Below are 17693 nucleotides of genomic sequence, written 5' to 3'. Positions count from 1 at the left end.
GCCCACCTGCCAGGTTTTAGACCATATGGGGCACAGCATGTGTTTTAGGATATAACTCAGGTTTTTGAGCTCATTTTGTTATTATTGTTCATTTATTCGTTTGCTGGAAATTATAACTGAATTTAGAAATAGTTTTGAAATGAATATTTGCGCTTAACAAACTAAATTATTTATTTATAGACTAATTGATGTCTGTGCGTTAAGGTTTCCCTATCCAAGATCGAATGTGAAAGTAGTTCCATTATCTAAATTAGCAAAAACGCGTTCTGACACGCCCTGAAAGTGTTTGCGCCCTGCGTTTTGCGCTCTGCGCATGGACCGTCAAAATAGAGCCCAATATGTTTAAGCATTGCAGAGTCTCAGATTTAGTTTGACATCATGTTAGCACAAATTTTTTAATGCCATAAACAACAATCGTTTTGATGATTGATATGATTTACATAACGTTTGGTCAGCACGGTCTGAAGATGATCAGAGTCTAATTTGATGACAATTGAAGCAATGGTCGAGGAGGAGTTCGCAAAAGGAGCTTTTTGAACAAAGGATTCAAAGAAAAAAAAATATATTTTGATTGTAGCCCAGTTAGTTCAAAAGTTATGATGATACACATAAGTGAAACTTTAGACAAGTGGTGGCTCCAAAGAGTTTGAGTTAGAGACTTCACTCAAACCACTGTTGTGGTTCCTGCTGACACCGCCCTTTATCATTGTGCCAATTACACAACAATGGTCATCATCCGCTGCATAAAAATAAGTTGGCGGTTCATGCTGCTGTGGTGACCCCGGATTAATAAAGGGACTAAGCCAACAAGAAAATGAATGAATGAATGAATGAATGAATGAATGAATGAATGAATGAATGAATGAATAATAATAATAGGAATGCTAAAACATTGGGTGCCTTCGCAGCTTTGCTGTTCAGAGACAGAATGGGCAAAACAGTCTAGAGGCGGAATGAGCAAAGCAGTCCAATGACCAAAAGCGGCAGGGTAAATGAGTAGCATCAGACCAAGTGAAACAATGACTTTTTGAATAAATATAAAGTATTTTTCATTTACAATATCAGAAAACCATGAAAACAATTAACATATGAATGAGTTGTTGGTTTATAACTTTTAAACAATAGGTGCCAAAGTTACAAAATTGGTATGTTGTGGTCAGTGTCAGGTGACCACAAAGAACCTAAAGTTTGGGGGCAATATATTTAATCATTGCAGAAAGACGGCCTCAGCACTGCCTTATCATTGTGCCAAATTACAACTTTCCCGCATACGGTTATATGGGCTGCCATTCAAATCTGATGTAAGAAGCTGAAGAAATATAATAAAAATAATAGTGATTTATAATTTCCCAATGTTTGGATGGGTTTCCTTTTGGAGCTGTGGTCATTCTGACAATCCAAAGACAGCAAACTTTATGTGAATTGGACAGGTTAATTTGGCTGCAGTGAGTGTTGTATGTGTGCATAAGTGTATCTTTGAATGTGCAGCATCTCACATTGTCTCATTCACAGTTTAATGCAGGGGTGCCAATGTTTTTCATATGAAAGGACAAAAACCAAATATCATTTTGAGCTGTGGGCCGAAGGTATATATTCCAAACCGTATTACATTAAAGTTGCCATGGTTAGTTTCTTAATTTTTAAAAATAATTTTTAAAAAGCATTACTTTAAATTGTATTAACTAATGCAGTCACGATGGTGCAGAGGGTAGCACAATCACCTCACAGCAAGAAGGTCGCTGGTTCGAGCTCTGGAAGGGCATCCACGGCGTAAAACATATGCTGGATAAGTTGGCGGTCCATATTAACCTAGTATTACCTAATAATAACCTATTGTTATAAAAACATAACAGGGAACAGTGGAGTTCAGTGCTGAATACACTAGTAAAGCAGAATCTGCCTTTGCCTTTGCTCACCAAAGTCTCTGCATTGTCCTCTATCCATCAGGTGACAGTACGTACATTTAAACTAAATCTGATTAGTTTATAATATTTAATCAAAACATTTGATTTCAGTTAGCTTTAAACAATAAAACAAAAGTTTACATTAGATTTAAACTGACAATCTCTAAACCATCCCCATCATTCTCCCTTTCATCTCAGATCGGATGGCGGGCCAAATCAAAGGTTACCATGGGCCATCTTTGGGACATAGTTTGGGCATCTCTGGTGTAATGAGACCAACTTTTACAGTCTACAGATCAAAAATTTATATCACATCATTTTCCTCGCTCACAATTTTTAGAGAAGAAAACGTGGCATCATTCAGGGAATTGGATTGGTTTTATACGTTCAGACTATTAGCAGCTCCTAATGGGTGGTTCCATCGCATGATCACAACACAGCATCTTATTCTCTTTTCAAGGATTATATTACTGTATATGCTAGTAACCTGAGACTACATTTGCAATAAAATAAATGGAATAATCAACAGATTTATTCACTAAAAAAGGATAGTTGCAGTACTGTAAATTACATAAAATTACGTTTCATTTACATAAACACAAATGTCCACATTTCAAAAACATTCCTTTATTATAAATAAATTATTTGTATAAAAAATTCAATTTGCATGCTTCAACCATGGCATTTGCACACTTACAACCCAAGGTTATAGACCAGTTTAGCCAATACAAGAGACAAATGCTTTTTCCAATGCAGGTCTGACACTGTGGGACAAGAATGAAAAAATTTCACAACCACAAAATACTTACAATTAGAATAACATGTAACATGATCGACTCCAATAGTTGTTCTGTTTCTTAAAACTTTAGCATTTTTTTTTTCTCGTACCCCTTTGTCAGTGTCCTATTTTATTGGCTGCCAATGTGAATGGCAGGTTCTGTCTCCTTTTTTTGGATGGCCACCTAGGCGTCCTTATAAAATATCCAGGGAAAAAAAAGTCCAAGAGTCCATCCTCTTGTCCACAAACAACACTGATGTCTCATGCTTGGGTTTCAGTCATTGGAATCGGTTTTGCTAAAGCCTGCCAGGTCCATGCCAAACCATTCTCAGGATGTTCGCTCATATGGCATGATTGGTGTAGCTGACGTAAGTTGTTTTCGTGGATGGTGCTGAAAAGGAAAATAGCTAGTTAAAGAAGACAGCTGGGTATTGGAAAGCATTCACTGCAAGAGAATTGAGGGGGATATAATTCTGTTTGAGGGCTTGGGAAGTGTAGAGATTCTGAACATTTCTCTATGAGATTGAGAATGAAATTCTGACTCTTTCATAGATTAAAAGTGATTCCTTGGTTTTATTTAAAAGCAGGAAGGAACAATTGAGAAAGTAATAACATACTATCCTGTAAGATCTTTTTATTGGGACTTGCTGAGGTGTGATGTGTCATTCTCAACAAGTCATTCTAAAAAAGCATTGCATGCTTCAAAATTAAATAAAATAAAAATGATTATTTGATATATTATTGCACCTAAGCCATTTTGCAACACAAAATTATAAATGCGACTGAGGCTATAACAGTTTTTTATGGTTTTGTTTGATAAAAAGCATGCATTGTTTATTTTTTAAATGAGAATGATTTGTTTCTGTCTTACTGTATCAGTTTCAGAGTTTCAATGATAGACTACTTAAATTTCAGTTGAAAAGATCAGTTGCTTGACAATATAATATAATTTCACTGCTGTTTGCATTATTTTGATATGAATGTTCAGTCCAAATTCAATTAAACTGCATGAATAGGCACATAATTAAAAATGTTATTTTCACAAAAAAAAAAAAAAAAGTTCAAGGTGTCAGGGTAAGGCTTACATTTTTGGGGTAGTTTTTTTCTCTAGAAAAAATGCCTAATTTTTGGAACACACTAACATATTTTTAATAAAATATGAAAAGAATGCAGATCAATCAAACAACTTAATCTAAATCTTCTGAAAAGCTAAGATCACTTTAAATGAACAGATTTCATTGTTTTGTTTTTTTTGCAAATGAATAGAAGTTTGAGTAAAAAGCTTTTTTTTTACTAAAAAAAACAAACATTTAGGAATCTATTTTAATGATCTAGATGCAAAGTCTATGCAAGAACAAAAGCATCAAGCGCGTGTCTGAAACCACTTTTGCTATTTTAAGGACGTAAAAATAGAGTTTGCGCCATGGCGCATGGTCTAACAGGGTTGTGCTTATTCTCTTAATGAGTTCTAGGTGTACTTTGAGAATAAACCAATAACTCTCATTTCCCATTTCCTTTAAGAGTCAGTTGCGTCACGCCACTGAGGCATTTGCTAATTACATGGCAGACTTTGCAATTTGAAAAACTTAATGCTTCACTAGTGAGGAAACAGTTAAACAGAGCATCTGCAATTCGAGAATAAAGAACTAGCCTCCTCCAAATGGCGTCTTTACTTTCTCTTTCTCTCTTTCATGGATGAGGAAACGTTCGAGGTTACAGAAGTAACCCTTCGTTCCCCGAGGAGGGGAACGGAAGTGCTATAAGTGGATTTGATGTTAAAATCCACGTATGGAAGGTTTCTGTTCAGAAGCCGCTTGTCTGAAATAGTATTGAACGGGCCAATGAAAACAATGAATTGGCAGCGTAAGCTTGCGCAGGTGTGCCTCATTGCCAATTATCCCAGCATATAAGCACACCTGGTGCTAGCAAACGCCATCCTTTTAAGCTGAAGAGACTTTTTAACAGCTAAGGGACAGTCATTATGGTGACGGAGTATAGCACTTCACTTCTGTAACCTCGAACGTTCCCCTTCGGTTGGGGAACTCCAGTGCTATAAGTGGATTTGATGTTAAAATCCACGTATGGGAGACTATGGAAAACGCCATAATGACTGCACCTTACCAATACCTCCGATGAGAGGGCAGTCAAGCAAGCGTGACGTACCCAAATCATGGAAGGCGCGGTCCTCCAACGTGCCCTTGGCCCTTACTTATACCCACTTCAAAAGAAGTTTTACGGAATAGCTATATTTTTTTGGGAGTCGCTAGCGTCTAGATAATTCTGGGAAATACGACAGTACGTTGGGAAGCGTGCAATCCCAGTAGGGAGGATGCTGCGGAGACCATCCGCACCCAATGAGGGAGACAAAATGGAAATACATATGGACTAGCCCTAAGAAGGGGGAGTGCGCATAAGAAGGTGGTTAGCGGATAGGGAAGGCACGGGTCCACCCGGGAGGGGGGACTGAACCATGGCAGAAAAAGCATATGGGATCGCCAGAGGGGATCACACATAGCTGGCACCTATACACAAAAATGCGGGCTGACCAACGGGCAGACCTAACGTAGTGGGCCAGCAAGTGACTCCTCCGCTGAGTGATGCCTCCAGGTCCCCGACCCTCTTAATGGAGGCCAACGCGACCAGCAGAGCTGTCTTCAGGGACAGAAATCTTAAGGATACTGATTCGAGTGGCTCGAAAGGATCTGAACGCAAGCTCATGAGAACGAGGGTGAGATCCCAAGAGGGCATGAGAGGGGGCGAGATGGATTAATTCGCCTAACGCCTCTGAGGAACCGGATGATGAGGTTATGCTTTCCCATGGTGCTGCCAGCTACCGCGTTATGATAAGCGGAGATGGCGGCAACGTAAACCTTGGGAGTGGAGGGCGACAGCCTGCTGTCCAGCTTCTCTTGGAGAAAAGAGAGCACAACACTGATCTGGCAAGTTCGGGGGTCTTCTCTGCGAGAGACACACCATTCAGTGAATAGACTCCACTTCAGGGCATAGTCGCACCTCGTGGAGGGGGCTCTAGCCTGAGTGATGGTATCAACCACCGCAGACGGTAGGCTACCTAAGTCTTCCTCGCGTATAGGGACCACACGTGGAGGTTCCAGAGATCGGGGCGAGGGTGCCAGATGGTGCCCTGTCCCTGAGAGAGTAGGTCCTCTCTCAAAGGGATCCGCCAGGAGAGGGCCGTCACGAGGACGGAGAGCTCTGATATCCAGGTCCGGTTGGGCCAGAGGGACGCAACAAGCAGAACCTGCTCCTCGTCCTCCCTGACCTTGCACAATAGCTGCGCGAGGAGGCTCACTGGGGGTACCGCATACTTGCGTGTGCCCCGAGGCCACCTGAGGGCCAGTGCATCTGTGCCGAGAGTGCCCTCGGTCAGGGAAAGAACAACTGGCAATGAGCGTTCTCGGGGCAAGCAAACAGATTGTTCTGGGCCTCCCCGAATCGCGCCCATATCAGCTGGACAGACTCGGGGTGGAGTCTCCATTGTCCAGAGTGAAATGCTGCCGTGAGAGCGCATCGGCTGCACGGTTGAGCATACCTGGGATGTGAATGGCCTGCAGCGATTTCAGCCGCGGATAACTCCAGAGGAGCAGATTGCTCCAACACCGGAAAAAAGCAGTGGAGAGCGAGGAACACAGCCAACAGCTCTAGACGATTGATATGCCAATGCAGCTGGGCACCTTTCCACAGGCCCGCAGCTGCATGTCCGTGACACACGGCTCCCCAGCCCGTGTTGGAAGCATCTGTTGAAACAACAGTTGAGGCACACCGGCCTGCAGGAACGAGGGGTCGTTCCAAGGGCTGAGGGTGCGGCGACACAGCGCAGTAACAGAGACTCTGTGTGCATGCCATGCGCGTCTTGGGACTCGATCTAGAAGCCATTAAGTATGCGGTTGCTTGCGAGCCGAAGGGGCGCTAAGGCACCCTCCGCGAGTTTGGTGAAGACCTGCGGAGACAGAGAGAGCCCGAAGGGGAGGACCTTGTATTGCCATGCTCGACCTTCGAACGCAAACAGCAGAAACTGGCGGTGGCGTGGAAGAATGTAGACATGAAAATACGTGTCCTTCAGGTCTATGGCTGCAAACCAATCCTGAGGACAAACGCATTGGAGAATGCGCTTCTGCGTAAGCATTCTGAACGGCAGCTTGTGAAGACAGCGGTTCAAAACGTGCAGATCTAGGATTGGCCGTGACCCACCGCTCTTTTTGGGTACAATGAAGTACGGGCTGTAGAACCCGCTCTCCATCTCGGCTGGAGGAACCGGCTCGATTTTACCCTTTTCCAGGAGGGCAGCAATCTCCTCTCGCAAGACAGGGGCGGACAGGGGGTTGACACTGGTGAAATACACGCTCGTGAACATGGGGGGCCGTTTCGCGAACTGAATCGCGTAGCCGAGTCTGATTGTGCGTTTGAGCCACCGCGAGGGGCTAACCAGGCAGGCAGAGCCCTCGCTAATGGCGTCATCGCTACAACTGCTGATGTACCAGTGGTGGGGCAGTGCGGAAGAGCTGGAGGAAAGCGATTCGCTCTGGTGTTTACATTTACATTTACAATTAGTCATTTAGCAGACGCTTTTATCCAAAGCGACTTACAAATGAGAACAAGAAAGCAATTTACATAACTATAAGAGCAACAATGAATAAGTGCTATAGGCAAGTTTCAGGTCTGTAAAGTCTAAGAAGGAAAGTATTAGTACATTTTTTATTCACTTTACTGAAGACATCCATTACCTCACATATTTAATTTTGTTTATTAAGAACAAAGATTTGTTTTAAAACTATTTCTAAATTTAGCTCTAATTTCCAGCAAAATATATATATAAATATATATAAATATATATATATATGTCATATATAAATATATGACAATAGTAACAAAGCGTGGTCAAAAAAGTTTTTTCTAAACACATGTCCTATATACCCCATATAGTCCAAAACCTGACAGGTGGACAAATCTAATAACACATCTTTTAATAAAACAAATATAAAAATGCACATAATAATAATAAATAATAATAATAAATGATAATAATAATAATAATAATAATAATAATAATAAATGATAATAATAATAATAATAATAATATACAAAAGCAAGTTTCATGAATAAACTGAAAAAGGCCCTCCGAGATAAAGAAGAAATGGAGGTAGTGGTTTAATATTTATGTAGACAATTATTAATTTTGTAATATTTTTCTTCTTAATTTTTTTAATTTGTAAAGATGTTTATGTATTGCTGTACATCCTGTGTGTATTAAGCAATGTGTTGGCGTTTGAGGCACACAACTAATGTGCTCAGCTTTCAGGTGGTCTATTGCAGTCTATTTAATTCCTCAAAATAGCAACGCGCCAGCAATGTGCCTTAACACACGTCTTTTCTAGACCGGCAAACTCATGAGTCCACAGAGTGGCACAAATGGATTTGCCATTTAAACAACGTGACACAAAACGTGAATATTAGGGTTTTGCTGGTCTGAAAATAGCAACACATTGCAGCAAACACGTCTTGCGCCTTATTGCGATGGGTGTATGATAGGATTTTAAAGAGGTTAAAGAATCTTAATTATTGTTTTAAAGATAAACAAATTTCTTATTGGTTTGGAAAACATAAAAGACGGAGTTTTAATTTAGGAGTAAACTAACATTTTAATATGCTATTCAACAAGAAAAAGTTGCTTCAGTTGGAATTCATAGATTAGAGATTTTGGTAATGTCAGGCCATAACATTACTCCAGTTTTTGTTACAAGTTCAAGTCAGTCACAACAATGTCCCTGCTGAAAAAAACAGCTTAAACCAGCCTAGGCTGGTTGGCTGGTTTTAGCTGGTCGACCAGGCTGGTTTTAGAGGGGTTTTGGCCATTTCCAGGCTGGTTTCCAGCCATTTCCAGCCTGGTCTTAGCTGGTCAGGCTGGGAGATGACCAGCTAAAACCAGCTTGACCAACCTAGCCAGGCTGGGAGCCCAGCCAAAACCAGCTATATCCAGCTTAAACCAGGCTGGTCAAGCTGGTTTTAGCTGGATTTAGCTGGTCATTTTCCAGCCTGACCAGCTAAGACCAGGCTGGAAATGGCTGGAAACCAGCCTGGAAATGGCCAAAACCCCTCTAAAACCAGCCTGGTCGACCAGCTAAAACCAGCCAACCAGCCTAGGCTGGTTTAAGCTGGATTTTTCAGCAGGGGTAGCATGTAATCCAACAGAAAGCTGCTTGGTTTGAAAAGGACTTTGTGATCTTTATATCACTACATTATTTACAATCGAGTGGAGTGAAGAGATAGAACTAATTTGGTGGATGGAGATGATTGTAAGGGCCAAGGGAGGGAACTTGGCCAGGACACCGGGGTTACACCCCTGCTATATTATGAGAAGTGCCACTGGATTTTTAATGATCCTAGAATGTCAGGACCTCATCCAAGAGTTGTGGTGAGATGATTGTATGGCCATTTACAATAAATGCTCTATATAAAAGCACATTAGTTACTTGCTTACTTACAATAGACCTGTTAGCCCTATTGATCAGTCTATATTGCTACTACCCAGCCGGCACACGACCGACCTTCAACGTTGAAATATGGTTGAAATAAGGTCAGATGTGTTTTGAACGTTGAAATAATGTTGATAGAACGTTTAATGTTGAACGGTTGAAAAACAGCCTGCATATGACAAGGCTTCAACGTTGAAATGTGGTTGAAAATACGTCAGTTGTTGCTTTAATGTTAAAACAATGTTGAATGATAAATGGTTGAAAAAAGTTACAGAAATCCTTGTACAAATCAACGTTGACATTTTTTTATCATGGTCTGTATGTTGAATTAACGTCATGGCTTCACCCAATATTCAACATGTTTGGTTACCATGGTATCGGAGGACTCGGCGCACGCGGCCACGCGCAGCGCTTCACTTCACTTAATTACGAACACCTGACCTGCAGTGCAGCAGAATTCAGAGGTAAGCGTGTTTTTAGATGCTTTAAAGTTTTATTTACCCCCCGATTTTGCTTTACACACATCTTAAATGTGACTTGGTGTAGTGTTTCGAATTTTGAAGCATTTAAAACTTTCCAGTTTGTTTTTAGTCTTGTTTGCGCTCCGGTGATGCAGCTAACCTCGAGGTAATGTCACATGTTTAACGTTAGTCTAAATGAGCGTTTTTATGGCAAATTCAAAGCGATAAACTCCAAACGCAGTTTAAAGTTACTGAGCAACGTTATAAAACAATATCCATTTTATACGCTGTATTATTAGTGTTATTATTACAAAGTGAACTGCTGTCGTTTCACTGTTGTTGTTGTTTTTGCTTTTAGACATGTAACTTACTCCAGAGACTCACTAACTTGCACAGCATTGAATGGAAAAGGCTTTGTCCATGTAAGTTTACTTTACCTTTAACTAAGCTATCTGTTAAATCTTCTTAGTGCTTTGGTTAACCAAAAGCATGGTGATATTCTCTTTCTAATATGTTTGTTTATTGATTGTTAGGCTATGTTGTTATATTATATTGTTATATTGATATTATTATTGTGAAATCATGTTGTGATGTTATACTATGTGACAGTATTGGGGAACAAATATGTATTTAGTGAGAAATTAATGCTTAAATTACACTTTGTATAGTAGCAGATAAAAGGTGTAATGGGTTTTAACTTTCTGAGTTTTCTGGAAGGTCCAGTTGAGGGGCATCAAGAACACGCAGATAGCCTACCTGGACAGACTGCAGTTCTGCTACTCCATGCCAAGGCTTTTGTATGGATGTCTTGACTACTACTGTGTTCTCTAAAGGTATTACTGGAGCAAAACAACAGCACCTGTTACAGTGAAATTTGTATTCAAAAAAATAGTGATACATGTGTACCAGGTCCAGTACATGTGATGTCATTGAGAAGTTGTTTTTATTAAATGTCATTAAAACAAATAAATAAACATGCTATTTAAATAAATCTAAATATTAAAAACTTGAGGATTAAGATGACAAATGAAATGCATCATCTGTCTTGCGAAAAGGGTCTACTTAAGAATTCTGGTGTTTTCCAACTGAAAGGGATAGTTCACCCAAGAATGAAAATTTACTCACATTTTACTCCCCAAATGGTTTAAAACACTAAAAAAAAAAACTAAAAACCTGTAAACATTGACCTCCATAGTAGAAAAAAATACTATAGAAGTCAATGGTTAAATAGATTTGCAGCTTTCTTCAAAATATCTTCTTTTGTGTTCAACGTGGTCAGTAAATGACGACAGAATACAAATTTTGAACTATCCCTTTAATTCTCTGTCCTACATGCAGACTTTTGCAGAAGTGCTACTCCTTCTAGAGTTTTTCTCAACCATGTCTAAAAAGCTTTAAACAGCTTTTACAGTACATGTAATGGTTTACAACAACTTGTAATTATTAGATGTCTTGAATGTTTCATGATTCTTTACTGCAGCCTTGGTTAAAAAAAAAAGCAATTTTTTCGAGAATCTGAAATTTGAATTCTGGAAATGCTGGCACCAGTAGTGGCGAAGGGCTTCCTGACGACATCACACCTAATTCTTCACTTTTCTTAGTTAGGAATATTCAGATGGATGAGTCAAAATTATTGAGTGTGGCAATATTATAGGACAAATTTGGATTCAATAAAAAACAAATATTTGAATTTCACTTTGTATTATAGCTGATACCAACTTAGTTGTAACCTCATATTTCATTTATTGCAGGTTTTCTGGAAGCTCCATTTGAGGGCATCAAGGACATACTGATGGCCTAAACCAGTGTCAGCCTAGACAGACAGACATCTATTGCAGTTCTGCTACACAAGACCAAACTCTCTGCTTTTGTATGGATGTCTGACTAGTACGGTGTTCTCTAAAGGTATAACCGGAGCAAAACAATAGCATCCGTTACAGTGAAATTTGTGTTCATAAAAGATAGTGATATGTGTAACAGGTCCAGTACATTTGTCATAAAGGTTATATCACAGTAAGTACTGTAAAAATAACTTGTTTGCCTTTGCCACAACAGGTCATGGTGTGTGCATACTGCTCGTAGTAAACACACATGCTGATCTGATGCGGGAGAGATATACGCAAACACATTTGTATTTACTGTTTTGTTTTGCCTCACTAAAGTGTTGTTGGAGCTTGGTATGTTCACAGTGGAAATCACTGAAGTCACATGGAACGTTTTGACAATGTGTTTTGTGCCTTATCTTGACAATGACCATCTTGGGACCATTGCTGTCTGTAGAGGATGAGGAGCATTTAATCAAAAATATTTTAGTTTGTGTTCTGAAGATTAACAGGTCTCTGGGATGACACAAGTAATTAATAACAGAACCTATATGAACACTTAATGTGACATGTATTAGTGAAATAGTGGTCCTACATTCACAAATGTGAGCCATTATTATAAGACCCATGTGAACATGCAATTTTTATGATACTAATAATAATAATGGAATAACAAATTGCTTTTACTGTTGTGTTTGTGAGAGAGAATCAAACCATATATTCTACACATTTTCTTGATGATTTACTGAAATATTTGTCTATGTTCCACTGTCACAGGTGCTCAGTTTTGCTGCAGTAATGCTAAACACAATAGATGTACTTTATACAAAAAAAAAAAAAAAACTACTAAATATTTAGCATGCAGACCTGCAAAGTGAAGGAGTAATGCCAGGATTAGATTATAGCATGAGTTTTCACTATTGTGAAAGTGAAGCCATTCATTCACAATGAATTGGAATAGCAAACCTCATTATTGATTTTGTAGGAAACTCACCTGGTGTTTGAGAAATAAATATGTATTTAACTGCTAGACTGATATAGATGATTTAGTGTTTTACACTTGATTCTTTGTCCTCAGTGCCATCTTTTACCTCAAGTGTTTCTCTCAACCTATAAAACCTCAAACAGATGTAATGTATTTCACTTGTGATTCTTAGTTGTGAGTGATGATTTTTATTTTATTTTTTTACTGCAGCCACTTTAAAAATGGGTATTTTGTAAACTTTGTAAACAGAATTGAAGCGTAGTTTAGTTACTTAGTTTAATTTAGTTAGTATCTGTCTTTCTGAAGACAGTAACACTTTACAATAAGGTTGTATTAGTAAGTGTTAATGTATTTACTAACATGAACAAAGAGCAATGAAGCATCTTTCATATAAAGAAAGTACAGTTCATGTCAGCTCAGTGCATTATGTTAACAAGCACACATTTTGATTTTAATAGCATCGGGACATATTTCAATTAATTAAATGATTAATAAATGCTGTACAAGTATTTGTTCTCTGTTCATGTTAGTAAACATTAACTTTAATTCATGAAACCTAATTAAAAAGTGACTATTTAATTGTATGCCTTTTTTCTGTATTTGAGTGTACAGCATGTATAGTAACCTGCATGGTTTTAATGAACTATGTATGCTGTAAATGTTGCTGTATATTTAGAATAATTGAAATAATGAGGTGTGTATTAAATAAATTGATACACAGACTAAGTTGTGTATTTGTGTCGTGTATTTTTTATTAGTGTTTGCTATATTTATGGACTTTGCGTTGTATGTAGTTTCTATTTAACTTACGTTGAAATGTATGACGGTGAAACAACGTCACGGTATCAACGTTGATCCAATTTGCAAAATCGAAAGGTAATTCAACCTTCATTCAACGTCTACAAAACGACCACAATTCACCCATGAAGAAGGTAAGAGTGAAACAACGTTGTGATTTCAACGGTGAATCACCGGTGGTGGTCCGACGGTGAAACAACGTCACTATATAAACGTTGATCCAATTTGCAAAATCGAAAGGTAATTCAACGTTGATCCAACCATAGACCTGACGTTGATTCAACGTTGAATCACCGTTGAAATGCCGGCTGGGTAATGTCTAATAGAGCCGACCCTAATAAAGCTGACAGATTAGCATATTTCAATGTAAAATAAACAAAATAATGCAACATTTTCTGACCTGCTTAACATCACTATTCACAATAGACTCATTTGCCCTATTGTCTAAACTGCCACTAATAACTAATACTTGTACAAATATGACCAACAGCAATGTTGCTTGATTAGCATATTTTAATGTTGTTAAAATGAACAAACAATGCAGCATTTACAACATGAAAAAGAAACACCAACATGTTTTTGCCCTCCAAATGGCATTCTCCTTACATGGTACATTTGACTCTCATTATGAACTGGCCCAGTGTTAAGAGCGCTTTAGCTGAGGGGTCATGGCACATTAGTGAGGGTTTGAACATTTGCATAAACTTCTATACAGTAATGCGGAGGCATGCCCTTGCCCTGTTTAATGATCGGATATTCTCATGTAAAAGGTAATACCACTCTGGCTTTTGAAAAACAGTGTGTTGCCAAGTGCTTGTAGCCAATAATTCAGATTGCCTCAGACATCATTTTATATGAGGTTTTATATGAAGTGCAAATTAAGCCTAAATGTTCCATGTAGTGTTGGCGTCAGAAAATGCAAGCACCATGGCTAATGAATTAGCAATGATACTCCAGTGAATGCATGCTTATCTGCACCATTTCCTCATAATAAAAAGCTTCAAATAACAAGATAAAAACCAAGGTGAGTAACCAATGCTAACATTGTTGAAACATATATTTTATTATCAGTTCATTAGCACTAAGATCATGTGCAGCCTAAGCATTGTTAAAGGAATAGTACATATAAAAATGATGTTTCCATCATAATATACTGTATATCTAATGTTAAACATATAAATACAATGAATGTTTGGTCAACAACATAGTGTCCATGGTAAAGGTTCATTTCAAATATGTAAAGTTGTTAGAAATGTTTTTAATTCGTTTTTATGTTTTAAAAACTTATAAAAATGTATAAATGCCATGCCGTGAAACTACATTTTTTTGCACTTACATGTGTAGACAAATTATAATATAATAATGCAATAAATAAACCATTGTTGCATTATTAATTCATATAAAATGTTTTGAGCACCTTGTGACGTTTTACAATTCTAAGGTCAAATAATTGTATATGTTAAAAGAGTTCTATGTTAACATATAACACACAAAAGTATCATAATGTTGCATTGCGCAGACTGACTGTGTTGTGTGAGCTGCAGATGCTGATAAACTACTATTTTTATAAGAATAAAAATAATGTTGTTGTCGTGTTATGTTTATAATGAAGGGCTCTATTTTGACGGTCCAAGCGCAAAGCGCAAAACGCAGGGCGCAAATGCTTTCAGGGCGTGTCAGGACGCGTTTTTGCTAATTTAAGGACGGGAAATCTGCCTTGCGCTTCGGCACATGATCTAAAAGGGTTGAGTTTATTTTCTTAATGAGTTATAGGTGTGTTTTAAGAATAAACCAATTAGAGTCTCATCTCCCATTACCTTTAAGAACCAGCTGCATCGTGCCAAGAGCGCATTCGCTATTTGCAGGACGCAAAGTAAGTCTAAGTGGAAAAAATGAGCATTTCACTAGCAAACAGTTAACAGTTAACAGTTTTTTAACAGAAAACTGTTAAACAGAGCATCTACTGCGTGAGAATGAGAGATAATGGATCAATTTCACTTTCGCTCTTGGATAAGGAAACCTTTACGCACAGACATCAATTAGACTATAAATAAATACCTTTGTTTGTTAAGCGCAAATATTCGTTTCAAAACTATTTCTAAATTCAGTTCTAATTTCCAGCAAACGAATAAATTAATAATAATAGCAAAATGTGCTCAAAAACCTGAGTTACATCCTAAAACACATGCTGTGCCCCATATGGTCTAAAACCTGACAGGTGGGCAAATCTAAGCTTGTTGTTAATAAAACAAATATAAATATGGATATAATAAATAATACTGCTAATAATAATAACATTATACAAAAGCAAATTGTTATGAATGAACTGAAAAAGCCTCCCGAGATGAAGAAGACATAAAAGCAGTGGTTTTTCATATTTATGTAGGCTAGAAAATAATATGTTTTGTAATATTTTAATCCTTTATATTTATATTCTATATCTATTCTTATTATATCCTATATATATATCATTAATATTTACATTTTTTCATATGTAAAGATATTTGCCTATTGCTCTCTTGTGCGTATTAAGCAGTGCGTAAGCGAGGCGTAACTCTGCGCCGGAGTTTAGACCGGGTTAGTTTTGGTCTAATGAAAAATCTATTATAGTTTCTCAAAATAGCGATGCGCCAGCAGTGCGCCTCGGAACGCCTTCCTTTTTAGACCAGAACGCCTATGGGCGCACAAATGAGCACTAATGCATTTGCTATTTAAACAGCGTAGCGCAACGCCTCAAAACGACTCTTGTGCCAAGCTGAAACTACCAAAAGACTATTGCGCCGCGTCTCGCGCCACACTGCGCCGGGTGTATGATAGGGCCCGAAATGAATTAAATGTCCATGTGGATCACCATTACTGCAATGGTTCCCTTAAATTTGATCGCAAATACGTTTACTACAGCCCGTGATAAGCAAATAAACAATTAGTTTAGAATGTCATATTTGCATTGTCTATTTTTTTTTTTTTAGTTTCTAGCTTAATAAAGAAAAAAATAAACTCATTATAAGAATCATGTAAAATGCTTCTTTTTATATATATTTATTACTTAATGATATTATCTATTTAACATATTAGGCTACTAAATAGCATATTAGTCTACTCCATAGCACTGCACTCTGTACTCAAACACCTGCACAATAAAAACACTTATGCACGAATGCTGTTTGTTGACTTGTGCTCGGCATTCAACACTGTCATACCCTCTAAGTTAATGATCAAACTTAGAGACCTGGATATTGACACGTCTCTTTGCAACTGGGTTAAGGACTTTTTGAACTAACAGACCTCAGAATGTTAGATCAGGCCACATCTGCTCCACCACCACACTCAACACTGGTGGAGCCCCTTCCTCTACTCCCTTTTTACCATCGACTGTATGCCTGTGAACAGATCCAAGGAGCTCATTGTGGACTTCAGGAAGGGACGAACAGGCTCACATGATCCCATCCACATCAATGGGATGACCATTGAGCATGTCTCATCTTTCAAGTTCCTGGGGACCCACATCGCAAAGGACCTTTCCTGGACCACCAACACCCCCAGCCTTGTCAAGAAGGCTCACCAGCACTTATTTTTCTTAAGATAACTTAAGAAGAGCCAGCTTTCATCAGCCGTCTTGGTGAACTTCTACCGCTTCACAATAGAAAGCATCCTGACCAATTGGGTCATAGTCTGGTATGGAAGCTGCTCTGTTGCTAAGCGTAAGGCACGGCAGCGGGTGGTGAAAACTGCCCAACACAACACTACCAGCCATAGAGGACATCCAGAAGATGAGCCGAGCCGAGCACGCAGTATTGTTAAGGACTCCTCTCACCCTGCTCACTATTTTCTCTCCTGCCTTCTGGCAGACGCTTCAGAATCCCCCGGACAAAAACCAGCAGACTGAGGGACAGCTTTTTCCCCAGAACTGTCTCCCTTCTGTACTCCGCCCCTAACTGACTCTTTTGCTCCACTAATACACCCCCACTCTCCTCTAAATTATACTGTACTTATACTCCTCAAAATCACTGCACTATTTAACATTTGTATGAGTTGCCTGCTGCTGTTGCCAGGAAAGTGTCAAAACACACACACACACACACACACACACACACACACACACACACACACACACACACACACACACACACACACAGAAATCCAGGGGGAGACATACATGAAAGCTTAGAATTTAGTCAAGAACAGATTGACACGCTCACGAAGGAAAACAACTTTTTGAAGGACTCGGTTCATACACTTTCCACTCAGCTCACCTCCGTTGTTAAAGAAAACAAATCGATGAAAGAAAACATTTTGGACTTACAAACACGCAGTATGAGAGACAATCTAGTCTTCACAGGTATCCCGGATCAAACTCCAGACGACCCCGAAAAATTAATCAAGGACTTTATGACAAAACAACTCAAACTACCAGCTGAAACAGTACAAACCATCACCTTTCACCGTGTCCACC

At 38.7% G+C, this 17693-nt stretch overlaps 1 protein-coding gene and 1 long non-coding RNA gene across 3 annotated transcripts in view; one reads left to right on the top strand and one right to left on the bottom strand.

The window, feature by feature from the left end:
- Nucleotides 1-2414: 2414 nt before the first annotated feature.
- grm8b (glutamate receptor, metabotropic 8b) overlaps nucleotides 2415-17693 on the bottom strand; it is a 316204-nt gene continuing 300925 nt past the window's right edge. The window contains exon 11 of one of the 2 annotated variants that reach the window (XM_001922020.7): nucleotides 2415-3073. In XM_001922020.7, coding sequence (XP_001922055.2) covers nucleotides 3024-3073 — 50 coding nt within the window. In that variant the 3' untranslated portion in view covers nucleotides 2415-3023. The remainder of the gene's footprint in view (nucleotides 3074-17693) is intronic. The other variant, NM_001287539.1, reaches the window with a different exon arrangement.
- Nucleotides 9575-13164, top strand: LOC110438395 (uncharacterized). The gene is made up of 4 exons (XR_002456699.3): nucleotides 9575-9637; nucleotides 9993-10056; nucleotides 10352-10467; nucleotides 11386-13164. It is a non-coding gene; the product is annotated as an uncharacterized lncRNA (long non-coding RNA).

This window comes from Danio rerio, chromosome 25, assembly GCF_049306965.1.
Source record: "Danio rerio strain Tuebingen ecotype United States chromosome 25, GRCz12tu, whole genome shotgun sequence".
NCBI classification, from domain to species: Eukaryota; Metazoa; Chordata; class Actinopteri; order Cypriniformes; family Danionidae; genus Danio; species Danio rerio.
This window is presented reverse-complemented; position numbering and strand designations above follow the sequence as displayed.